The sequence below is a fragment of the Phalaenopsis equestris genome, unplaced genomic scaffold (genome assembly GCF_001263595.1).
Source record: "Phalaenopsis equestris unplaced genomic scaffold, ASM126359v1 Scaffold000002, whole genome shotgun sequence".
In the NCBI taxonomy this organism is placed as follows: Eukaryota; Viridiplantae; Streptophyta; class Magnoliopsida; order Asparagales; family Orchidaceae; genus Phalaenopsis; species Phalaenopsis equestris.
This window is the reverse complement of record NW_018164444.1, coordinates 60,245,452-60,267,351: the sequence shown is the minus strand read 5'-3', so window position 1 is coordinate 60,267,351 and position 21,900 is coordinate 60,245,452. Positions and strand designations below refer to the sequence as shown.

Here is a 21,900-nt window from a genome sequence, read left to right as displayed (position 1 = left end):
CCTTTATCCCATTTACAATGTGATGCTATTAATTTTCTCTATCCCGTTTTATTTGACAGCTTATACTGATAGCAAGGATCTAATTAACATCAAACTTAATAAACTAAGTAGTGTTAGAGATACCCATAAGACATTTACATAAGTAAGTGAATCAATCAACACAACCACAGATCTCCAACCAAACACAATGGATCTTTATAGCAGCGAGTGTGGCTTCATTCCAGCAACTAAAGGAGATTTAGCAATTCCTGGAGAAGAAAATAGAAGTAGCAGCTTACCAATAAATTCTATGTACACCGCCCCCAAGCAAGTTACCTTGTTGGAGCTTCCATCTACATTATCTTGATCCAATGTTTCGCAAGTTTACTCTAACAAATCTAATGACGTTTATGTGCATTCTTCCTACTATGAGTAGGCTTGGAGAAATTAAGCTTACTTGCAATGCTATCCAAGCAATGCTATCCAAGCAATGCGACCTTATGACAGTACTTAGCAGCCATGAATTGTGCACATAAGGAATCAGCTTTTATAATTTTCATCCATAGCTTCAAGAAATTGATATTCATAGATTCATTGACAAATCGGAACCTCAATCCTCCCAGATTAACTGAATTACAAGTGTTCCTCCAGGTGGTCCAGCTGGTTTTGCCATAAAAACTTATTAAACATTCTTTCCATTATTTTGATTGTAGTGGAAGGGATTTGTAAAATTTGGACTGTACAAAGACGTATATATGTAAGGATACTCTTAAGCAAGTTCATTCTACCCCCAACAGATAGAAATTTGTTCTGCCAAGACTAACTTATTTTTAATATTTTGTATCAACAGCTCAAACTGAAGTGTTTTCCTTTTGCTTTTGAATAATTTGTTGCCAAGATAATCAAATGGCATTTCCTTTTTAGTAAAGTTAGTAATACTGTGAATCCAATTTTTTTTGGATAAAGGAACAGTAGCACCAACAATTAAATGACATTTTTTCTCATTGAATGAAGACCAGAAACTTCCTCAAAGATAATCAGAGATGCGGCCATTAAATAAAGGAGCAGACACATTCTAAAGCTAAATAGATGGAGAAGAGGCATGCTAGTAAAGTGCAACAAACGGCTTCGAACAGTAAAGCTAAGACTTGCTATCCTATAGCCTTCAACAAACAAATGTCAATAGTAAAGCGATAAAATCATAGCTTCGGTCACAACCAAAAACAAGACAGCAACGGCTATGCTAGGGGAGAATATACTTGGCTTTCGGCAGAGGAGGACGAAGGGCGTCAGGAGGAGAGCGGCGGAAGATGTGTAGGAGGGAGGAGCCTGGATTTCGGCAACGGAGAGCAACGAATGGCTTCGAATGACTTTCAATGAAGGAGAGCGAAGCTTCCTGGCTTAGGTGGCAAGGGCTAGGTTTTCTCTTGAGTGAGAGGGGTATAGGTGTAAAAAGAGGGGCAAAAGCTGGGTGCTAACGCTGATCGCGGGTATAACCCCGCGACCGGCGTGTGATGGAAAAAATTAAACGCCGTTTTCATATAATCTCTCCAGACGTGCGAAACAAACAGGTAGGCGGCATTTTGAAAACGCCGCCACACTTATAAGCTGCCCCAAACGGGCCCTACATCTATTGAAGATAATTACCTAAATCATTAGGAGATATTCACTGCTATTCATCCATATTCAAATGAAACAAATATATGGTCAATTCATCAATTCAAATCTAAAAAAGAGACATCCGTCCAAAAAACTCATCTCTATCAGAATAAACTTCTTTAAATTACAAAATTTAAATGTAAAAAAAAAAGCTAGCTTTACAGGAAAATAGTAGTTTCTTTATGTTTCTCTGCTAATTTAATTTCACCTACCCGTTCTTCTGGGCAGCAGCTTGATAAAACTCATCTCACATGACCACTCTTTCACCGATTTTCTTCAACAATCTCAGGTTCCATCTCTTTCAACATAGGATCCTTAGTAGTAAAAACATATTCAAGCGGAGTCCCCTCTGATTTTTGTCTGCTCATAACCTTGCTCAGCCTTTTCCCCTTCATCTTCACCTTCTGCGCCCATCCCACAAGACCCTCATGCACATGTTCCTCAAATATAACCGGTTTGAAAGAACTCCCCATCTAGCCACAATGACGATAACTTTTCAATCATTCTGACAAAAAAAAAATGTATTCTTTTGAGTAAGAATGCTGCTCACCTGGGTGACAATTGCATAAAGAGGTAGGGTGCTGTAGCTGCAAATGATCTGTACCACCACACTGATGAAAAAGATGAAAGATTTCAGAATTTAGGAAATATAGCAGACATGGTTGGGGACAGAACAAGAGCAGTTTCTTGAGTTTAGCTACCAAAGTATGAGCCTTGGGATGATATACTTTGTACCATCAATGATGCAGGAGTGGTATCCGTATGTCACCTGCGTATGTATAAGAATGTTGAATCAGACAGAATTTATACCTTTTAATCAAGTTTCAGGCTGAAACAGATGATGGAATGAAGTTCTGCTTTTTCTATGAATAATGAAGTTTTGATTAATTTTGAACAGCTTGAGATATGGAAACTGTTGCTTACCAATATCCATAAGAAATATGCAATCTCAAAGGCAACATGGAAGAGAATCAGGTGGATGAAGTAGAGCATAATTCGAGGCCGACCGAACCAGAAATGGTCATCTGAAGGCTTAACCACCAAATCTCCTTCAATGGCTGAATGCTTTTCAGCAACTTCATGAGCCAACTGAGAGATGATGTGCACCAATTTGGTACCGACAGAGAAAAGTAGCTGAAAATGTGGGATGGGCATGACTATTTTAACATGAGTGAAGGAAGGCAACCGAACGAAAATACTAGTAATAGCCCAGCTTTTAGACTGCTTCATTTAGTAGGCATACTTTGTTGCAAGCAATTATATTCTAAAATCTAAATCAAACATGATTAGGCTTACTTACGATCAAAGGAATGAAAGACAACCAGAAATATGCATGCCACCCTGCAAAGAATTATAGGATAGAAGAGAATTATAGTATTAACGTAACTGAAATAGAGCTTAGAACTTAAAATCGATTAAGAAATAATAGCTATATCTAGAACCAAAAATCAGTCATGCTTAATAAGAAAAATTAAATGCAAACAAAATTCAACATCAGTTTGGATAACTGATTAGAGATCTCCCTTTCAGCCTGTAGGATTCTTGAAGGATTTTGGAGACTTTATCGGTCATTACAAAGACAGAAGACCTCATGTGAGGCAATCAAAAATATAAAATTAATTGTAGGATTTCTTCTCTTTTTTTGTTTTGTATGGGTGTTTCAAGGTATAAGAATGGTTGAAATATTCCTTCAACATTTACACCGCTATTATGAGTTTTATATAATTGTTAAGTAGGTTAGATCCTCTCTATTCTCTCGTAGACATAAGCTTGTTTGAAAAAAAGTAAATACTAAATGCTTGGGAAGCATGAAAATTTTACAGTAGAGAAATAATTAGTATTGATGGATCCATCTTTGTATTGAAAAAAAGTATGCTTTGGAGATCGCTTGCATGAGTTCATAAGTGTAATGCTAAAGTCTTCAAGGCTTTTTGGATCTTAAAGAACTTGGGCTTAGAGGTAAGCACAGAAGGGATTCAATTTTGCTAGAATATTGAGTTAAGAGGAACAAGTGTAAATATGACTCAATATATTTCTTTTTTTACACCTGCATAAATGCTGAAATGGGAATCATGAAATTAAGATTGGAACAAGATGGAAATATTCTTTTTGAAATGCATGCATGGAGGGATCTAATATGATGGAATTTGAGTCATGATTGCTTACCCTTGGCTCTTGTGAATCAGAAGAAAGATTGATAGTTTTGTTCCAACTCATAACTTATTTGAAATTAGCGTCGATTTTAGTTCAACTTGAACAATTTTGAGTGGAGTTATGAGTCAATATCTCAACTCTACCCTTTTTTCAAGTTGATATTTAACTTGGCATGGCTTATTCAAAATTTTCTTGAATTCGACATTAAATATATACTGTCTAAGATTTTAATTAATTTCTAAACTTTTAACAATTGACTTCATTAATGGTTCTCTATCATATATAATAGAAACTCAAATGTCTCCTCTCATAAACATAAACTCACTAGAAGAGTAACTTAGAATCGGCTCGATTCAAAATATATTTCAATTTTGAGTCAAATTTGAGTACTCCTGAACTTGATTTCAAGTATATTCTAACTTGTTTGAACTAAACTTGATCTCAACCTTAAATGAGAGTTACACAAAGAACTCTTGGCAATTGGATATCTCTCTCTTTCCTCACAAACCGATTAACAACTAGGATTCCTGGAGGATTTTAGGAACTTCATCGGTGCACTAAGAAGAAAGCTTCATTTGAGTTAATATTGCTTGTGAGATTAATTGTAGGACTGCTTTGTTTGTGTGTGGGTATATTTGAATTTTGGGAAGATCTGCTAGTGTCCTACTAATTTATACATTATAATTATAACTTTTAAGCTTTTTATTCTATCAAATTTGTTTACCTCTCTGAATATAGGTTTAGTTGATGCCAAATAAGATAAATTTTGATGCTTTATGTGTTTGATTCCACTTTAATTTTATGATTGTTTGTAGCACATAGTTCTCAGCTTTGGTTAATTTTTCTACGTTGTGTCAATCATTAAGGAAAATATTGATAAAAATCATTAATATTTATGTATTGTGCCAAATAACATAACTACTGTGCTAAATTTATGGCTCAAATTTTGTGGGTCCTACAAGCTGTCTCATAAGAAAATGAAGAGAACATGGATTGAAGCTTTAGAAAGAAATTGTGAGCATATGGATTGAAGCTTTGGAAGAAAATTGTGAGCACGTTGATTAAGGTTTTAGAAGAAAATTGTGAGCACATGAATTGAAGGGTTTGACTGTTTGATCAATCATATAATAGCCTCTAGATTACAATCCGGGTGTTATTGCTTTATTAGCTCCTTTTAATTATTATTTATTAAAAAGGTCTTGCTAAATACCATGAATACGCCATTTTGTTTTGTAGAATGTACTCACTTTTCCTTGCTTTGATTTTAAATTGACCAAAGCTCTCCACTTGTAATTTCAGATTTGATATGGTGAATTCTCATCCTCTGTCAGTGATTTTTACAATCTTGAATTTTCCACATAAAATTTGTATATTTTTTCTTTTGCTTATTTCATTATTTAATCAAATTATAACAAATGTATCAGATCCAAGTTTTGATCTTGATGATGGAAATAATGAAGTACGATGTCCCTCTATTAAATTGCAAAACTAGATTTTCACTTTGACAAGTTAAGATGTAAGTTGCCTTAGCAAAGATGGATCTAGACGATGTGTTACTTAGGTTCGAAAGGATGCCCTTACCATGGATGTTGGGGGAGAAGCAACGTAAATATTGAAAGGATCTTTCTCAAATTTATCTTCATCTATGAAATCAAATTCTAAAGAGAGTTTTGAAGGAGAAGACTGTAACTGTGTTATGGCTGAAATTAAAGCGATTGTCCATGATGAAAAGTCTGACAAGTAAGTTGCACTTGAAGCAACATTTGCACTCTCATAAGATGACCAAAGGTGCATCTATTACTTATCACCCAACTGCCTTTAAGGAAATCAATTCAAATTTAGAATCTATGGAAGTTACGTATGAAGAAGAAGGTTTGATATTAATCCTGTTACACTTGTTTCCTCCAACATATATAATATTTAGAGATACAATTTTGTGTTGGCAAGAGACATTTACTCTAGATGAAGTATATGATGCTTTATTTTTTAAAGAAAAGATGAAGCAGCTTGTAGATGAACTTGGTGATCAAGAAAAAGGCTATGTAGTTTGAAGAACTCAAGAGAAGAGTTCCTGTGTTGATACAAAGACTAGATCAAAATTCATGGAAAAAGATAATATCAGCAATTACAATAAGAACAATGAGCATGTTAAAACTGAATTTTATAAGTTGCAAAATAAAACTAAGAAGACAACTTCAAATTAGAAAGATAAATAATTAGATCATTCTATTGAAGCCAGTGTTGTTGAAGAAGTTGCTAGTGAAGGTAAACTACTAGCTGTCTCTGCAGTGAACCTTATGAAGATTGGGTTCTTGATTCAGCCTGCACATTTCAGTTGTGCCCAATAGAGATTGGTTTTCTACATATAAAATGGTGTCGCGTGATATATTTTTAATATGCAATAATGCTCCGTGTAACATTATTAGTGTTGGAACTGTTAAAATAAATATGTTTGATTAAGTCATCAGAACACTTGAAGATGTGATACATTTCCTAAATCTAAAAATTAATCTAATTTTCTTAAGTACTGTTGATGCTAAATGGAATAAGTGCTCTGATGAAGGTGAAGTTTTAAAGGTCGACAAAGTCTCTCTTATTATGATGAAAAGACTGAAGAAGGTTGTTGGACTATATGTTTTGCAAGTCTCTACAATGATAGGTGGTGCAATAGTTACTACTTCTTCCAAATTCGATGATGAAGCAACCAGACTTTGGCATTTGAGTCATGGACATATGAGTGAGAATGGAATGGTCGACTGGAGTAGAAATATAATTCTAAATGGTCAAAATATTATTAAATTAAAGTTTTTTGAGCACTGTGTATTTAGAAAACTGAAAAGAGTTAAGTTCAACACTGGCATCATAGCACCACAAAAATATTACACTACATATCTTCTGATCGTTAGGGAGCATCTGCAACACTATATGTAAATTGTGACAAATATATGTCGACGTTCATTAATGATTTCTCCAAAATATGTTCGAATTTTCTTCTTGAAGCAAAAGAGCAATCTTTTTACCACTTTTAAGAAGTGGAAGCTTATTATCAAGAAGCAGACCGGAAAACAAACAAACGTCTTCGCACTAATGAAGGGTTGAAATTCTGATCAGGAGAATTCAAAGTCCTCTAAAATTATTAGGAATTATGAGAGATTTCACAGTCCAACACACCTCATCAAACTGGTATGACAGAGTGAATAAACAAGAATATAAAAGTTCGTTGCATACTCTCCAACGGCAAGCTACTTAAGTCATTTTTGGCTGAAGCTGTTTCTACAACTTGTTACTTAGTGAATCGCTTTCCTTCCATTGCTATTGCCAAGAAGACTCCAAAAAAATTTTGGCTAGATAATCCTAGAAATTAATTTAATTTAGGAATCTTTGGCTACCCCGCATATGCTCATATTAATAATAGCAAATTAGAGTATAGATCTATAAGGTGTGAATTTATTGATTATAAAATTAGAGTTAGGGTTTTAAGTTATAGTGTTCGGAAATCAAAAAAATGATTATTAGTAGAGATGTTGTATTTGATGAGTCTACCATGTTATATATAATACCTACACAAAATATAAGAGATGATCAGAAGGAGATGTTTAGCAGATACATGAAGCTTTATATTGAAACATGTACATCTTTGGGCATAACTTCTAAGTCAAATCCAAATAATCATTGTGATGCTACTTTCCCACCTCCATGATAACAACCACCACAATATTATATTGCGAAGAATACAAGAAGAGAAATTAATTTAGTCTCAGAGATATGGTGAGGTCGATTTGATTGCTTATGCTTTAACTATAGCTAAAGATATCTAGTGTAGTGTAGAATCTTCTTGCTATAATGAAACGATATATTCAGTTGACAATAGTAAGCGGTTGATTATTATGCAAGAGGAGACTGAATCCTTACAAAAAAAATAAGACTTGGGATTTGGTAAAGTGTTCTCAAGGAAAGAAACTTGTTCGTTGCAAACTGTTATTTATGAAGAAGGAAGGTACACCAAGAGTTGAAGATGCCATATATAAGACTAGGATTATTGTAAAGGGATTCAATCAAATTTTAGTTGTAGACTTTACAAATGTATTCTCTCTGGTGGTCAAAGATAGCTCAAATCAAGTTTTACTTGGTATTGTGGCTAAATATTATTTTGAGCTTGGGGGCTGACATGTAAAAACTATATTTTTGTATGGAGAGTTTGAGGATATCTATAGCAACAACATGAAGGCTTCGTGGTTATAAAATGAAGATCATGTTTGTTCATTAAGGAAATCCTTTAACTATCTGAAACAGTCTCCTATTCAGTGATATAAGAAAATTCGACTCATTCATGATTGCTCATGAGTTTAAGAGAAGTAGATATGATAGTTGTGTTTACTTCAAAAAAATAATAAAGGGTCATTTATCTATTTGCTCTTATATACCGATGATATGTTGATAGCTGCTAAGAATAAAGAAGACATTAAAATGATAAAAGCTCAACTTAGCAATGAGTTTGAGAAGAAAAATTTGGGAGCTGCAAAAAAAAATTAACGTAGAAATTTAGAGATAGAAAGTCAGGTAAGTTATTTATGAGTCAGAAAGGGTACGCTGAAAAAGTTTTGCATGGGTTCAATATGCAGATTTTCAAACCTGTTAGTACTCCATAACCTAAACAATTTAGAATCTCATCAACATTTTGATCACAATCAGATGATGGGATTGAGTACATGTCTCGAGTTCCATATTCTAATGCAATTAGATATCTCATGTATCTTATGACATATTCTCACCTAGTTTTATCATATGCAGATAGTGCAGTGAGCAATTATATGAGTAATCTAGGTAAGAAGTATTAGAAAGCAGTTCAATGAATCCACAACCATCTATGTGGAATAAAAGATGCTTATTTGCATTTTGATAAGATTACAAATAATATCATTGACTATGTTGATTCGGATTTTGTTGGAGATCTTGATGGAAGGAGATCATTTCTTGGAAACGTGTTTACTATTAGACAGTGTGCAATTAGGTTGAACACTAATTTACAAACAACAGTGACACTATCTGCAACTAAAGTTGAGTACATAACAACTATTGAAGGTTTTAAAGAAGCTCTCTGGCTGAAAGGTCTATTTGAAGAATTTAGTGAAGATTTAAAAATCACCACACAAATGTGTGATGGTTAGAGTGCTATTAACTCAGTAAAGATAAAATGTTTTATGAGAGAACTAAGCACATTAATATTCGTTACCACTTCATTCGTGAAGTTATTGCTCGTGGTGATATTGTTGCGAGCAAGAATGGTACCCATGATAACCATACAAACAAGATGACTAAGGCACTCTCAATAGCCAAGTTTGAGCATTGTTTAAACTTGGTTGTTGTGGAAGAGATATAGAAAATTCTATACTGCATATTTAAAAATTCACGGCAAGATGGAGATTGCTAAATTTGTGACCCAAATTTTGTGTGTCCTGCATGTCGTGTCGTAAAGAAGTTATGAGCACGAGGATTAAAGTTTTAGAAAGAAACTATGAGCACGCAAATTGAAGCATTAGAAAAAAACTGTGAGCAATCAACTTAAAGTTATAGAAGGAAACTTTAAGCACATGAATTGAAAGCTTTGACTGTTTGATCAATCTTATAGTAGTCTTTAGATTACAATTCTTGTGTTATTATTTTTTTGGCTCATTTTAATTATTTTTTTTTAAAGGGGGTCTTGCAAAAGACTATAAAAACCTCATTTTGTTTTATACAAGCTACTCACTTTTCACTACTTTGATTTTATGTTGGCTAAAGCTCTCCACTTGTAATTTTAGCTTTGATATAGTGAATTCTCCTCCTCTATCTGTGATTTTTCTCATGTTGGGTCTTCCACGTAAAATCTATCTTATTTATTTTGCTTATTTCATTATTTGTTGCATTGATTCACTATCAAATTATAACAAATTGGTATAGTTCGTTAAGATGACTATCTAAATAGGCATATGAGATAAAAAGAAATAGAATAGTTTTTGCATAATCTCACCTCCAACATTCAGGAATAAGAAAACAATCACAAATATCCAAAGATACCAACTGCAAAGAGAGCAAAGAAAATTAAGTATGAGGACAAAAATAATAGAAAAAAAAAATATTAATCTTATAAAAACATAGCACCATGCTTTAATAAACTTTCAAAGTATAATTTTGTTCAGAATAACCTTATGCCAACCACTTTCTTGAAATCAGCTTCAACTGCTCGGACCATGTATTTGTGAAAATCAAACTTGAGATTACCCTTGCAATGAGCCTACAAGGAATATAATTACTAATTTAACAAAATATGAACGCTTCAAGATATCATAACTATCCCAAAGATAATTAAGAAAAAAGGAAAAATAAAAAGTAAACTATTTTGCATAACTATCAAATTTCTTACCATTACGAAACCCAGCCTCAATGTTCTATAGTCCGATTTTGTCACAGATCCAAAGATATGCTTACAGAAAGAGTGCTGAAAAGAGTTTGATAATCAGTTTGGTAATTGCAAAGAAATGCATTAATTACTTAGGCTTGAGAGCACTTCAATATGCATAGAATAGGAGAAGAAACCAATTAAAATTCCTATTTACTTACATATCTAACATCTAAACTTTACTTTCACATCTATACTACCCAAATCTTTCATATCACAAAAAAAATACCACCGTTTTAACTTTTTAAAAAGTGAAATACACCTTTTCATGCATATTTAAGATGTCATATATGTAAAACTTGAAGTTTAGGTGTTAGACATGTAAATACCTAGGAACTGAGTGGTATGTATGTAAATTTTCCTAATCTTTAATAACAATCTTCTTAATAATTCAATAAAAAGCTGAACTGCTCTTTGTAATTCAAGACATATTATTTTGATTTGCAATGTAAAAAAGCAGCATTTAAAAATGTATAAAGTGTCAAAAAAGTCACATGATTGTTTACAGGGGCCATTTTAGTCTTAAAGCCTATAAAAATATTAAATTTGTCCCAGACTTTAAATTGGGGCTCAATATTAAAATTGTCTAGAGACTAAATTGACACTTTTATATACCTTGGGCCTAAAATGACAACCCTACAAAGAATTAGGGACTATTTTGACACATTTCTCATTTAAAAATCAATTTTTGCCACAATCTTGTGGACAGGTATTCGATATTTACCAGCCAACCCAATATCAAAGAATCCTTGCCGATGCCAAGAAAGTGATCCCTGATAAATTCAGTTTCCTGGACATGAGTAATTATTGGCGATGTTGAAGCTGCGTGTATATCATAAAGGATTCAGAATGAATGAGTTAAGAAAGACATATTTTTTCTGACTTTATAAATGCTGTTTAACTCCACAATTAGATTGTTCATTAGTCCTTACGTAATATGCATACCGTTTTCTACAGCATCTCTATGAATTGAATCTTCCCAACGCTTCCATTGGCGTATCTGATTCATATGCAAACATAAGATTAGATTCATCAATGAAAGCATTATTTATAAAACTTAAAGATCCATGGCGGAGTCATAACAAATAGGAAGATTTTAGTTACCTTTGCTCCGCCTAAAAACATAGTTAGAGCACTGAGAAGCACATGAGTTGTTGCCAAAGCAAAGATAAATATATGAAGTTGATGGATTGCTTCAATAGATAGCAGTGGAACTTTTCCCTATAATATAGATGGTTAACTCAGTTGTTGTAGAACTAGGAGTAAAAAAGCTTGTTAGATAAAAAATAAATAAATCAGTTTTCTAATCTACATCATGGAAAATTAGTGAAAATGACATTTTTAAACCTTAAAGTTTGAAAGTGCTATGAGATATGATTAGAGGGAAGATGAACATAAGGATCAATATGACAAGTTTGCAATTTTAGTTCTCTAGTATTAAGTAATATTTTTTAAGGAAAAAAGGGTCTAAACAAGAGTTCGCTGAACAGAAAAGAAGGAATTCAATGAACATCAAAATCATTTGATGTTATTTCAACTTTGGATATTTAACACTTTATCACATACGATCAAGATTAATCTCATATCAAACGTTACAAAATATATATAGTAAATGGAAAATTATGATTGTGAAATAATCTAAGAGAATGTGAAGTAAAATATATGGTGTTTTCAAATCAATATGGATTTAGCTATTCTTGCTGATGAATAAGGGAAATAAAAAAAATTAATCTTTTTTTATTTAAAAGGATTCCTTAAGATTGATGCATTTGCTTCTTTTCTCTTACTTCCAAAGCCACAACAAACCATAATCATTAAATAGTGTTTTGCTTCCCGGTTTAGGAATTTAAAAATCTACAACATATTATTACATCAAGTAAAAATGTTAAGCTTGAAGTCTCGATTACAGCAAATATCTTGGACAGGATTTGAACATAATTTTTAAGATTAATTACTATCAACTCATCAACTCATCAACCCATAATCCATTTGCACTTAGCGTTGGCTACATAATTCACACTTGCTTTTTAAATATGTTGGTGGCTACTCAATTTACATTTTATCTTTAAAATGGTGGCTACCTGACTCAAACTCTATTTATATTTAATTCTTATCACCTATGAGAACTATATAAAGGTGAAATAAACTAATGGTTACAAGAACCCCACCATTCCATTCAAACAAGGAAAAGAAGAAATGAAAATAAAAGAAGAGACGGGAAGAAACTTTCACAATAGCAAAAATAAAAATAGAAAATAAAAATTAAAAATAAAAAGAGAGAGAGAGACATTGAGGAAAAACTATAACAACATCTTGTTTTCCACCTACGACTATCATCCTCACAGTAAGTGGTCATGTTCTTTCTCAATCATTAACGCATTTAAAGAGATAATTTTATCTTTATTTAAATGAAGTATAATCTATCTCCACATACAACTTCCAAAGCTTAATAGAATATTTCATTTTTGTACGAAGGTGGACACAACCAAATAAACTTATTGCATGTGTTTGAGATCTTCGATGTATTTGTTCACCCTCTTTATTTGATTTTGATTGAAGTTTTATCAAGTATCAAAACTTTAGTTTAAAACTCTTTCAAATTCAAGTATGGAGGAAAATAAGGATCAAAATCAACAAGTACAATGGTAGTAGGATGATTTCGTTTTGGAAGATGTAGATAGAATATTATTTTTGCCAAAGGAAACTCCATCAATCACTAAAAATAACTATAAAGCCTCAATCGGTCAAGCAGGAAGAGTGGGAGATAATGGATAGTTAGGCTCTCGAGGTCATTGGTCTATCCCATAGCTTAAACATCATATTCGACATTATGAACATGGTGAAAATAACATGCATAAAGATGTTTTCCGATATATTGAAAAGTCGATAGCTTGATGTGCGAGGTTTTTTTAACCTTATGATGTAAGAAGAAGCTCCAATCATCAATCATATCATCAACTTTAACTTAATCATGAGATAGTTAAACCCTGTAAACATTAAATTTGTGATAAAAACTATACATTTAGCTTGCTATTCGAAAAAAATGCATGCATCCTTCCTATTCGAAAAAAATGCATGCATCCTAACCTTCCTATTCGAAAAAAATGCATGCATCCTAATATTCTAAACCTCCCTGAATATTCATCGACTAATTGATAATTCATCATATTTTAAACTAAATTTTTTTAAGTTTATGCTTTGAATTAGAAATGATTGATAGAAGACAAAATATGTATAAGAAATTTGACCAGCATTGAGAAGGTAAACTCCATTTTAATTACTCATTTTAATTATTCATTTTAAGCTAGTTTAAATTACACATGTTAGTGGCTCTTTCGATTGTTTTTTAGTGATATGAATAAATAAATAAATCTGAATCTCTACATTCGATCTTTTCTCACCTTAAATAATTCAATTCATTGGGTCGCGTTGGGATAGTAGGTATAGTCAATTATACTTATTTTTATATACAATTGTCTCTTTTTTAGTTATGAATCAACCTAGGCTAATACTTTTAAGCCAATTCTTTTAACTTTTAAATAATAATTAATCATACTTCTTAGATAATGCAATATCCATTTTATTGCTTCCTACTATTTTTTAATAAGCTATATTTGGATGATTGTTTTTTAGTGATATGAATAAATAAATAAATCTGAATCTCTACATTCGATCTTTTCTCACCTTAAATAATTCAATTCGTTGGGTCGCGTTGGGATAGTAGGTATAGTCAATTATACTTATTTTTATATACAATTGTCTCTTTTTTAGTTATGAATCAACCTAGGCTAATAATTTTAAGCCAATTCTTTTAATTTTTAAATAATAATTAATCATACTTCTTAGATAATGCAATATCCATTTTATTGCTTCCTACTATTTTTTAACTCTAAATTTGACATATAGTTATTAACTTGTCTTACAGCTTGAGAAATATATAATCTTATGTAGATCACTACATATACAAGAGATTCAACGATTGACACATAAGGATCATCATACATTTGCTATTTTTTTCTCCTTAATGTTTTGTTTGCTTTTTGGATCGTCTTAAGTTACTAAAAAATGACACACTCATAGTCTTTTGTCTTTATTATATTGAACATGTCTAAAATCTTTTTAATATACTGTGATTTTGAATGAATTCTATAATTAAAATGTTACGTGCATAAATTAATAACAAGTACATTCTTTTCATATTCTTTTCACATAACAATGGTGGTCAACATGACATCTTTGAAATCCAATCCTATGCGTGAACCCATCAATATTTGGTACCATTGATGAAATACTTGTTTCAAGTCATAAGCTATAAATAATTTTATTTAACTTGCATACAAGGCTTCTTTTTTAGAGTTTAACAATGTTTATATCATATAAATATTTTACTCTAAGTTACCATGAAGGAACAAATTTCTTTATATACATTTGTCAAAGATATAGACTTGTAGTTGCTACAATTCTTAGTATTAAGCAAAAGGTCATTAATTTAATTATTGGAGAAAATACTTTTATAAAGTCTATACCTTCTATTTATTGGAATCCTTTGAAAATAAGCCTTCTGTTGTATCTTTTGATTTCTTTCTATTCATTTTTCATTTTGTATATCTATTTATTTTATAATCTCTTATTATCTTTGGGTATCTTGGTTATTTTCAAATTATATTTTTATAAAGTAACTTTATCTCTTCTTTCATGGAAAAACCTCAATTGACATAATCCTTTCTTTGCTTAACTTCATTGTGGCACTTAGGCTCTTCTACATCTATAAGTAGTAGGTAATAAAGTAAATGGGAATAATGATTAATTGGTATGTAAGTTATTTATGAATTTTTTATTTGGGTCGTGCGAACATCGGGCTAAAGCTATTTGAGTTTTCTGAGGTGTTTGATATCATTGTTTTGGGACTGGCATCTCCTCTAGTTTAAAATGCTTTGGATGGATGTGTCTTCTATAGTAGCACTTTATTAAGTAATAATCAAACATTATCACTGAAGATGGAGAAATAATAGAAACTGATCAGGACCACGCCTTCATTTTGATAGTCACTCACAATAAGAGTAACCAATAAGAGTACACCCGAGGAGGGTGTGAAAACTATCTCAAAAGATGATCGAGCTGATCAAAGTGGGATGAAGCACGTGAGGAGCAGTATGCCTAGCATAGTATCCATAAGTAAGCTTTTCAGATGTCATGGGTTTGTACACATCACCTCCAATTGCTCTAGTACCAGAGTTGTTACTTTCTCTGAGTAAGGAGCAGTAGAAGTATTGGACAGTGGTGTTAGAAAAATCGAGGATGGTGAGTATGTGCAATACGAGCTTCCAGTTAATAAGGGTAAGATGCTTGGGATTCGATGGGACATTTGGACTGAGGCTATGAGAGAGTAGTAGTGGCTTTTCCACAATATCATTTATACTTGTTGCACTGTGAGTAGCCTTATCATAGATGGAGGTAGTTCAAAGAATGTGGTGTCTATACAGATGGTGGACAAGTTAAGCCTTACTACTCAGAGACATTCCCACCCATTCCTTAACCTACGAGAAGAAGGGGAACATGGTTAGCATTGACATAAGATGCCACATAGAATTTTCTATTGGGGATCAGTTGCATGTCCAAGTGTGGTGTGATGTTTTTTCCCATGGATGTCTGTCACATGATGTTAGGGATATAGTGATCATTTGATTATAAGAAACAACATGATGTGTTCAAGGACACTTACTCATTCATCAGGGATAAGAAGTGCATAATTCTCCTAGTTTATGTGGTGTTTGATGTTATAGGTGCTCTTGCATGGGAGAGTCGCCAGTGAAATTAATTTTGGAAATGTTTGAGGCAGTGAGATAGAAGAGTTGATATCAGACAAAGAAATTACTACTGAGAGAGTTTAAGGATATCATGACCAAAAGCTTACTGCCAGGGATGTCCTCGTTAGGGTAGATTCAGTCCGTCTTTACTTTAGAGAAGAATGAGCTAACCTTGAGCTACTTTTGGAGGACTCCGCAAAATACGCTTGGTTCCAATTCAATTCAACAATCTACTCACAGATTGTTGGATAGAAAAACAAGGTTACTCGTAATTCAAGAAACCTTCTTAGGTATTTTGGGGGATAGTGCATCTGACGGTGTAATTCATGTGCTTCAAGAGATGCTATTGAAGGCCCTCCAATCACGAGAAATTACAACATTTATGCTACATTCAGCGTGATCGACTTAACTTCATATTATTAGGAGACAGAAGCTTTGACGAATGAGGTCAAAGCTCCCACAACCCCGGAGACCGACACAAGCGTCTAGACGCTTAGATTGAATTAGTCAAAGGCATCAGAGGTTAGTCGACCCTCTCAAGTGGGAGTGTAAACACTTTCAAGAAGTGGTTCACTCTTAGTTATCCTAGGACTATTTATTTGTTTTGGTTGGTGTCTATGGTTAGTTTTTGATGTGTTTGTTTTGGGATAGTCATCGACGCCTCATTTTCTCTTCTAGGGTTGTGTCCATCTTGATATTGAGGTGATGTGTATCCTTCCCCATTCCTTTTCCGCGCTACCTTCCTTCTCCACGTAACTCCACCTTTACTGTTATCCTCCAAAAAGCAGCAAAATTGTTATCTCCACCTTGCTGTCGCTCCCTGAAACAACTATTTATTATTTGCTTTCCCCTCCTCTTTGGTGTCCTCTCCCAGATCTGCCCCTACCTTGTTATTTCTGCTTTCCAATCACCACTTTTTCCACCACCCCACCACCTTCCAGACCTCTAGCTGAAATCCCCTCCACCTTAGATCCATCTAAGTCTAGTGTTGTGTGTTGTTTTTGTTGCAATTTCGGATTTCCACATTATTTTATTGTAGTTTTAGATTTGAATTTAGCAATATATTTGTTTTGCATTGGTCTCGGTATCATTTGAGAATCAGAGAACTTATTTATATGGTCACAAAAGTAATGCTTGTAAAGAATTTGAGATTTTGTAAAATCACAATTAATTTTTGTGAAAGATATTATAGTTGTATCAAGTAGATAAATATTGAAACATGGCCACTAAGCTAGCACATTAGAAATTTTGACTACAAGAGATTATTAAGTTTGAAGTTTATATAACTTCAATTATCTTAGATATGATATAGTCATAATTTTTTAGATTGGTGGTTGTCAATTTTAGATCCTTCCACACTTCATGGTAGCTACATGGCTCGATTTAAATTAGATTTTTCAAGAAGATGGCTAATTTGTTATATTTATACTTATTTTTTCAAGATAATGGCTACATAATTCAAGCTCCATGCATACTTAATCCATCATGTTTACCACCTCACATTGAATGTATGAAACAATGAGAAACAAATGATTGAAAACAACCCAAAATCACAATCAAATAAAGGTAAATATGGAAAATAAAGTGAGGTGTAAAATCGTTAAATCTCACTCATCAATAAATTATTCACTACCTAATGGCTTCATAGTTTTATCCCATTGGCGTAACTTCCCAAGAGTGATTTCGCAAAAGCATGCATAACTTCGGAGTTTCAAGTGAAATTCCAACAACTACACGAAAAGGAGTCTCGAAGTTTATGAGTTTAGCTTTAATCTACTTAAAGCGTTTCACAATCCCCTCGACTTAAAGTAACTGACATTCTCATGAGGGCTCTTAAACCTAAATCATAAAGTAACTGACATTCTCATTATGGCCCTTAACCTAAAATAGTATTTGAGAGTTAAATTATAATCAATTTAGTGTGAATGATAGACTAAATTAGAAAAACATAATATCAGATTGACCGCACACAAAAAATTGGACGACTATTATGAAAATAGAAAAATTATGCTTGGTGATAGAAAACTTCAAAGAAATAAATATATTTGAATTCTCGCCTCCTGGATAAGAAAATATCATCCATCCACGAATTTCGGACCACCAGCTGCTCGCATGCGCCAACATGCTGCAAAATGCTAGCTTTCGCTCAAGCTAACGTTAAATTAAAATAAACAAAACTTAATTTGAAGTACTTAACAGGCACGACAAAAACAGTAAATTTCTGAAACAAGAGACCTGGAGCGCGCGCCCAGAAATACGCAATTTAGTCAATCGGATCTCATTTTATATCAACATCTTTATCTAATATAAAATATAAGAATAAGTAGTAGACCTCTGCTTCACATCTGTAATAGAATGTTAAAAATAAAATTGTTGACTCTCCATAAATCTGCGTCCAGAAAGCCTCCCCCGAATTGAGTTCCAAAGTACAAATATCATAAAAGACGTTGAAACTGATGGAAATAGTTTTTGCTTCTTCTTTTTTTCTGTGTTTTTTTTACATTGAACAGTGTATGTATAAAAGCAAATTTATATTAAAGATTGTGATTTGCTTAAGATCAATTTTAAATTTTAATTTCGTTTTTATTTTTAATATTAATAAATACATTTTTAAAATCACTCAAATAATTTTTTAGATGTTTTGAATGTTCTTATAAAATAAAATATAAAAATGATAAAAACTGCCATTTGTTGAATGAAACAAGAAAGTCGTATTTAAAACCAAAAGACTTATTCATAGATCAGCATTTAATATATGGTCTGCTCTTATCCTAAAAATACAAAAAAAGTCTATATTAAAAAATTCACATAGCACTTCATGAAGAAGCTGGCAATTTTTTTCTTAATTTGCTTATATGACTTGTCAATTTCTAGCAAAAGCTTCGCCAATAATGCTTAGAATGATATCATATGGGGTTTATAAATGTAACATAAAAATGCCACCCATTGAATACTTCAAAAAAGTCAATCGACCCATAGACAGTACTGTTTTGAAAAGAAAATTGAGGACAACTTGACCAAAATTTTTATCAGAATGATCTATAAAAGAGTTGAACAGGAATAATTTTTATGTTATTTATATATAATTGATGTTATTATTTTATGTTTAGTATTTTGTATAATAAATATTTCATTATTTTTAATTATTTATAAATAAAAAACCATATAATTTTAAACTTATTAAAGATAATAGACATATCATGTAATTGTTTTAAAATTTATCCTGGTTAAATTGTAGCCGGATATCCCGACCCATCTTTTTTTTTAACTTTAGGATTGACCTCCCCAACTCTGGTCCCCGATCGTGAATGTTAATATCATTTTTCTAATTCTTTTCATATAGGATAATTAGATCTTGGGATATTTGTGATTTTTCCTCTTTTTTTCTCGACGAAAAGGCACTAGTATCAAAATTTTATCCTTTTTTCACAAAATATGGACTAATTCTAATTTTATACCGATTTGCTTAAATTCATAGGAGAGTTTCTCATGAAAGTGAAATATGATGGTGCTAAAAAAATTAAATAATATTATTGAATCATAAATTGTTCTGTGGATCACCCCAAAAGAATATAGTGTTGGTCGAGTGAGTGGAAAGGGAATAATAGAAGAATAAGACATAAATAATACTCAATTTATGGGGAATTATTCAGTAGTCTTTTTTTTTTGTAAAAATTACCGTCTTATTTATAAGTCATTGAAAGGATATGATAAATTATATGGTTTTCACTATTTATGGGAATGTTATCATTATTTATGAATAGTTACATATTTACATATTTGCAACTAACGTAAACACACGTTGACTTTGTAACCGTTCCCGACAACATTCCATTTGTAACCCTATTTGACATAGTTTTGTGTTCATAATTGGCTGGCTTAATCACTTAATATTCATTCGGTCGACCAGGAGTATCGGCTGACCAAATGATTTACATTAACCTTTTCCGAAAAAGTTTGTTATGAGGGCTCATTGTCCTCAAGAAGGATTATTCCATCAGGTAGAAGGTATTTACCGTAATCTGACAGACAACTTTCCTCCAGTCGATGAGCTTGTGCAGTTGGAATAATCTTGGGCGGCTATTGATAATGCTAATGTCAAACGTCAGCTGAGTAATTATCAACGTATGCGCACAAAGATCCTTAGTGGTCAGAGGTTTATTTGGTCGGCCTAAGATTCGACCAACTGGTGCAATGATGAATGTTCATGCTTCTACTGCTTTCTTCATGCGACCCGTTAGATCTTCTCTAGATTCAAGCGACCACATTAGTGATGTACATAACTAGTACCCCGATTATTTTACTTCCTTAATAGTGACAGCTGTCATAAGAATAAGAGAATTAAATGATATAATTATTTATACTTACATTGCTAATAATTGTACTCTCTAGATTTCCATGCTGCTTCTCACTACAAATAGGGAGTGATTAGCACTTTTCCTCCTCATTTCTTGAATTTTTTATCCTTCGGCCTTTTTTATTTGTATATACACCAAGAAATCGGTGAGCGAAGAAGCACTAATCAGGGATTTCAGGCTTCTTGCTTCGAAGATTCGTCTTTTAGGAGACGAGAGGAAGAAAAAACCTGAGAGTTCTTATTCGGTTCCAAAGAAGAGAGAGGGCAAAGAAGACTGCCGGAATGAGAGAATGCTAGGACGGAGGAAAGTGGTTGGGACTAAAAGATGGGTCAAAGTGGCTAGGCCTGAAAGGGCCTGAATCAATTAAACAACAAGTGGAGAAGTAGCCACGAGTTAAAAAGGTTAGAGAATCATCTGAATTGTTGCCCTTGCTGGAGGTTAGGAATTAGAAAGGAGGGAATGTTTCGGAGACTCCTGTCTTAGCTCTTGAGCCGCTCTGCCAACTCTCAGCTCAGCTGTTGTCTCTGAAGCAGGGACAACTAGTAATGATTGCTCAAGTTTCGCCGTCGTAATTCGTCCTGATCCAACCCCGGACAAAGGAGATAGCTCGTGGCAAATCTTCACTTCTGGTTGGCAAAACTCTTATGGTTTTGTCTTCTTTCTTCTGCCTCCTCCTCTGAGGAGTCAGAAGGTTCTTCTTCTGGAATTTATAACTCGTCATCTTCTTATTCTTCTTTTAGTTTCGAAAATAGGGCTCTTCTCAACCTTGTCCTCGGTGGCTCTTGTCTATGTAATATCGAACCCAATGATCCTATGTTTATAGTGGTACGAGTCTAACAAGTCCTAGACAATTTTTTTCCTACTTTATGTATCATCGCCTATATTTGCTCTTTTAGCTCATTAAGTTGTTGCATTATGAACTCTCTCGTGCAATTCATCTTTCTTTGTTCTCCCTCACTTTCAAGATCTTCTAGCTAATTTTGAGTATGAACTCTACACTCCTCGCACCTTTCAAGATATTGAATCTTTTTCAGGACATAAGGTCCTGTTTTGTTCGTGGCGTCACAAAACCCGCGAGTGACATAAGAGTAAACCGATGATGATGATGGAGATGATTATCGAGATCATAATTTAGAACATGATGAAGATGATTACGATATTCCAAGGGATGGAGGGCACGTATATTTATACGACTCCTTGATGATTCTCCACCTTTGTCAGGCTTCAAAGGCAGAAAAGAAAATAAACTTATAGATTGTGCGGTAAGAAATCTGTTCGCGACGTCCTAATGATAGGATGGTGACATAGGTGTCACACGACACATCAATATACATATATACGCTATTTAATGACGGTCTTCACTTCGACGATTAGCTGCTCTCATGAGATTCTTGTTGAGAGATTAACATGTCACCTCGACAGCTGGTACGTGACAATTTGCTCATCGATAGGTCAAGTCGGTAGGTCACCTCGTTACTTGTGTAATGGTAGCCATATTATATAT

At 33.1% G+C, this 21,900-nt stretch overlaps 1 protein-coding gene across 1 annotated transcript in view; it reads right to left on the bottom strand.

The window, feature by feature from the left end:
* Positions 1-1,693: 1,693 nt before the first annotated feature.
* Positions 1,694-21,900, bottom strand: part of LOC110038539 (MLO-like protein 1) — a 21,282-nt gene continuing 1,075 nt past the window's right edge. Inside the window, exons 4-14 of the mRNA XM_020743409.1 lie at positions 11,336-11,452; positions 11,177-11,231; positions 10,956-11,053; positions 10,196-10,270; positions 9,978-10,066; positions 9,803-9,852; positions 2,939-2,979; positions 2,563-2,772; positions 2,340-2,407; positions 2,189-2,249; positions 1,694-2,111 (exon numbers count right to left, since the gene is read on the bottom strand). Coding sequence (XP_020599068.1) covers positions 1,902-2,111; positions 2,189-2,249; positions 2,340-2,407; positions 2,563-2,772; positions 2,939-2,979; positions 9,803-9,852; positions 9,978-10,066; positions 10,196-10,270; positions 10,956-11,053; positions 11,177-11,231; positions 11,336-11,452 — 1,074 coding nt within the window. The 3' untranslated portion in view covers positions 1,694-1,901. The remainder of the gene's footprint in view (positions 2,112-2,188; positions 2,250-2,339; positions 2,408-2,562; positions 2,773-2,938; positions 2,980-9,802; positions 9,853-9,977; positions 10,067-10,195; positions 10,271-10,955; positions 11,054-11,176; positions 11,232-11,335; positions 11,453-21,900) is intronic.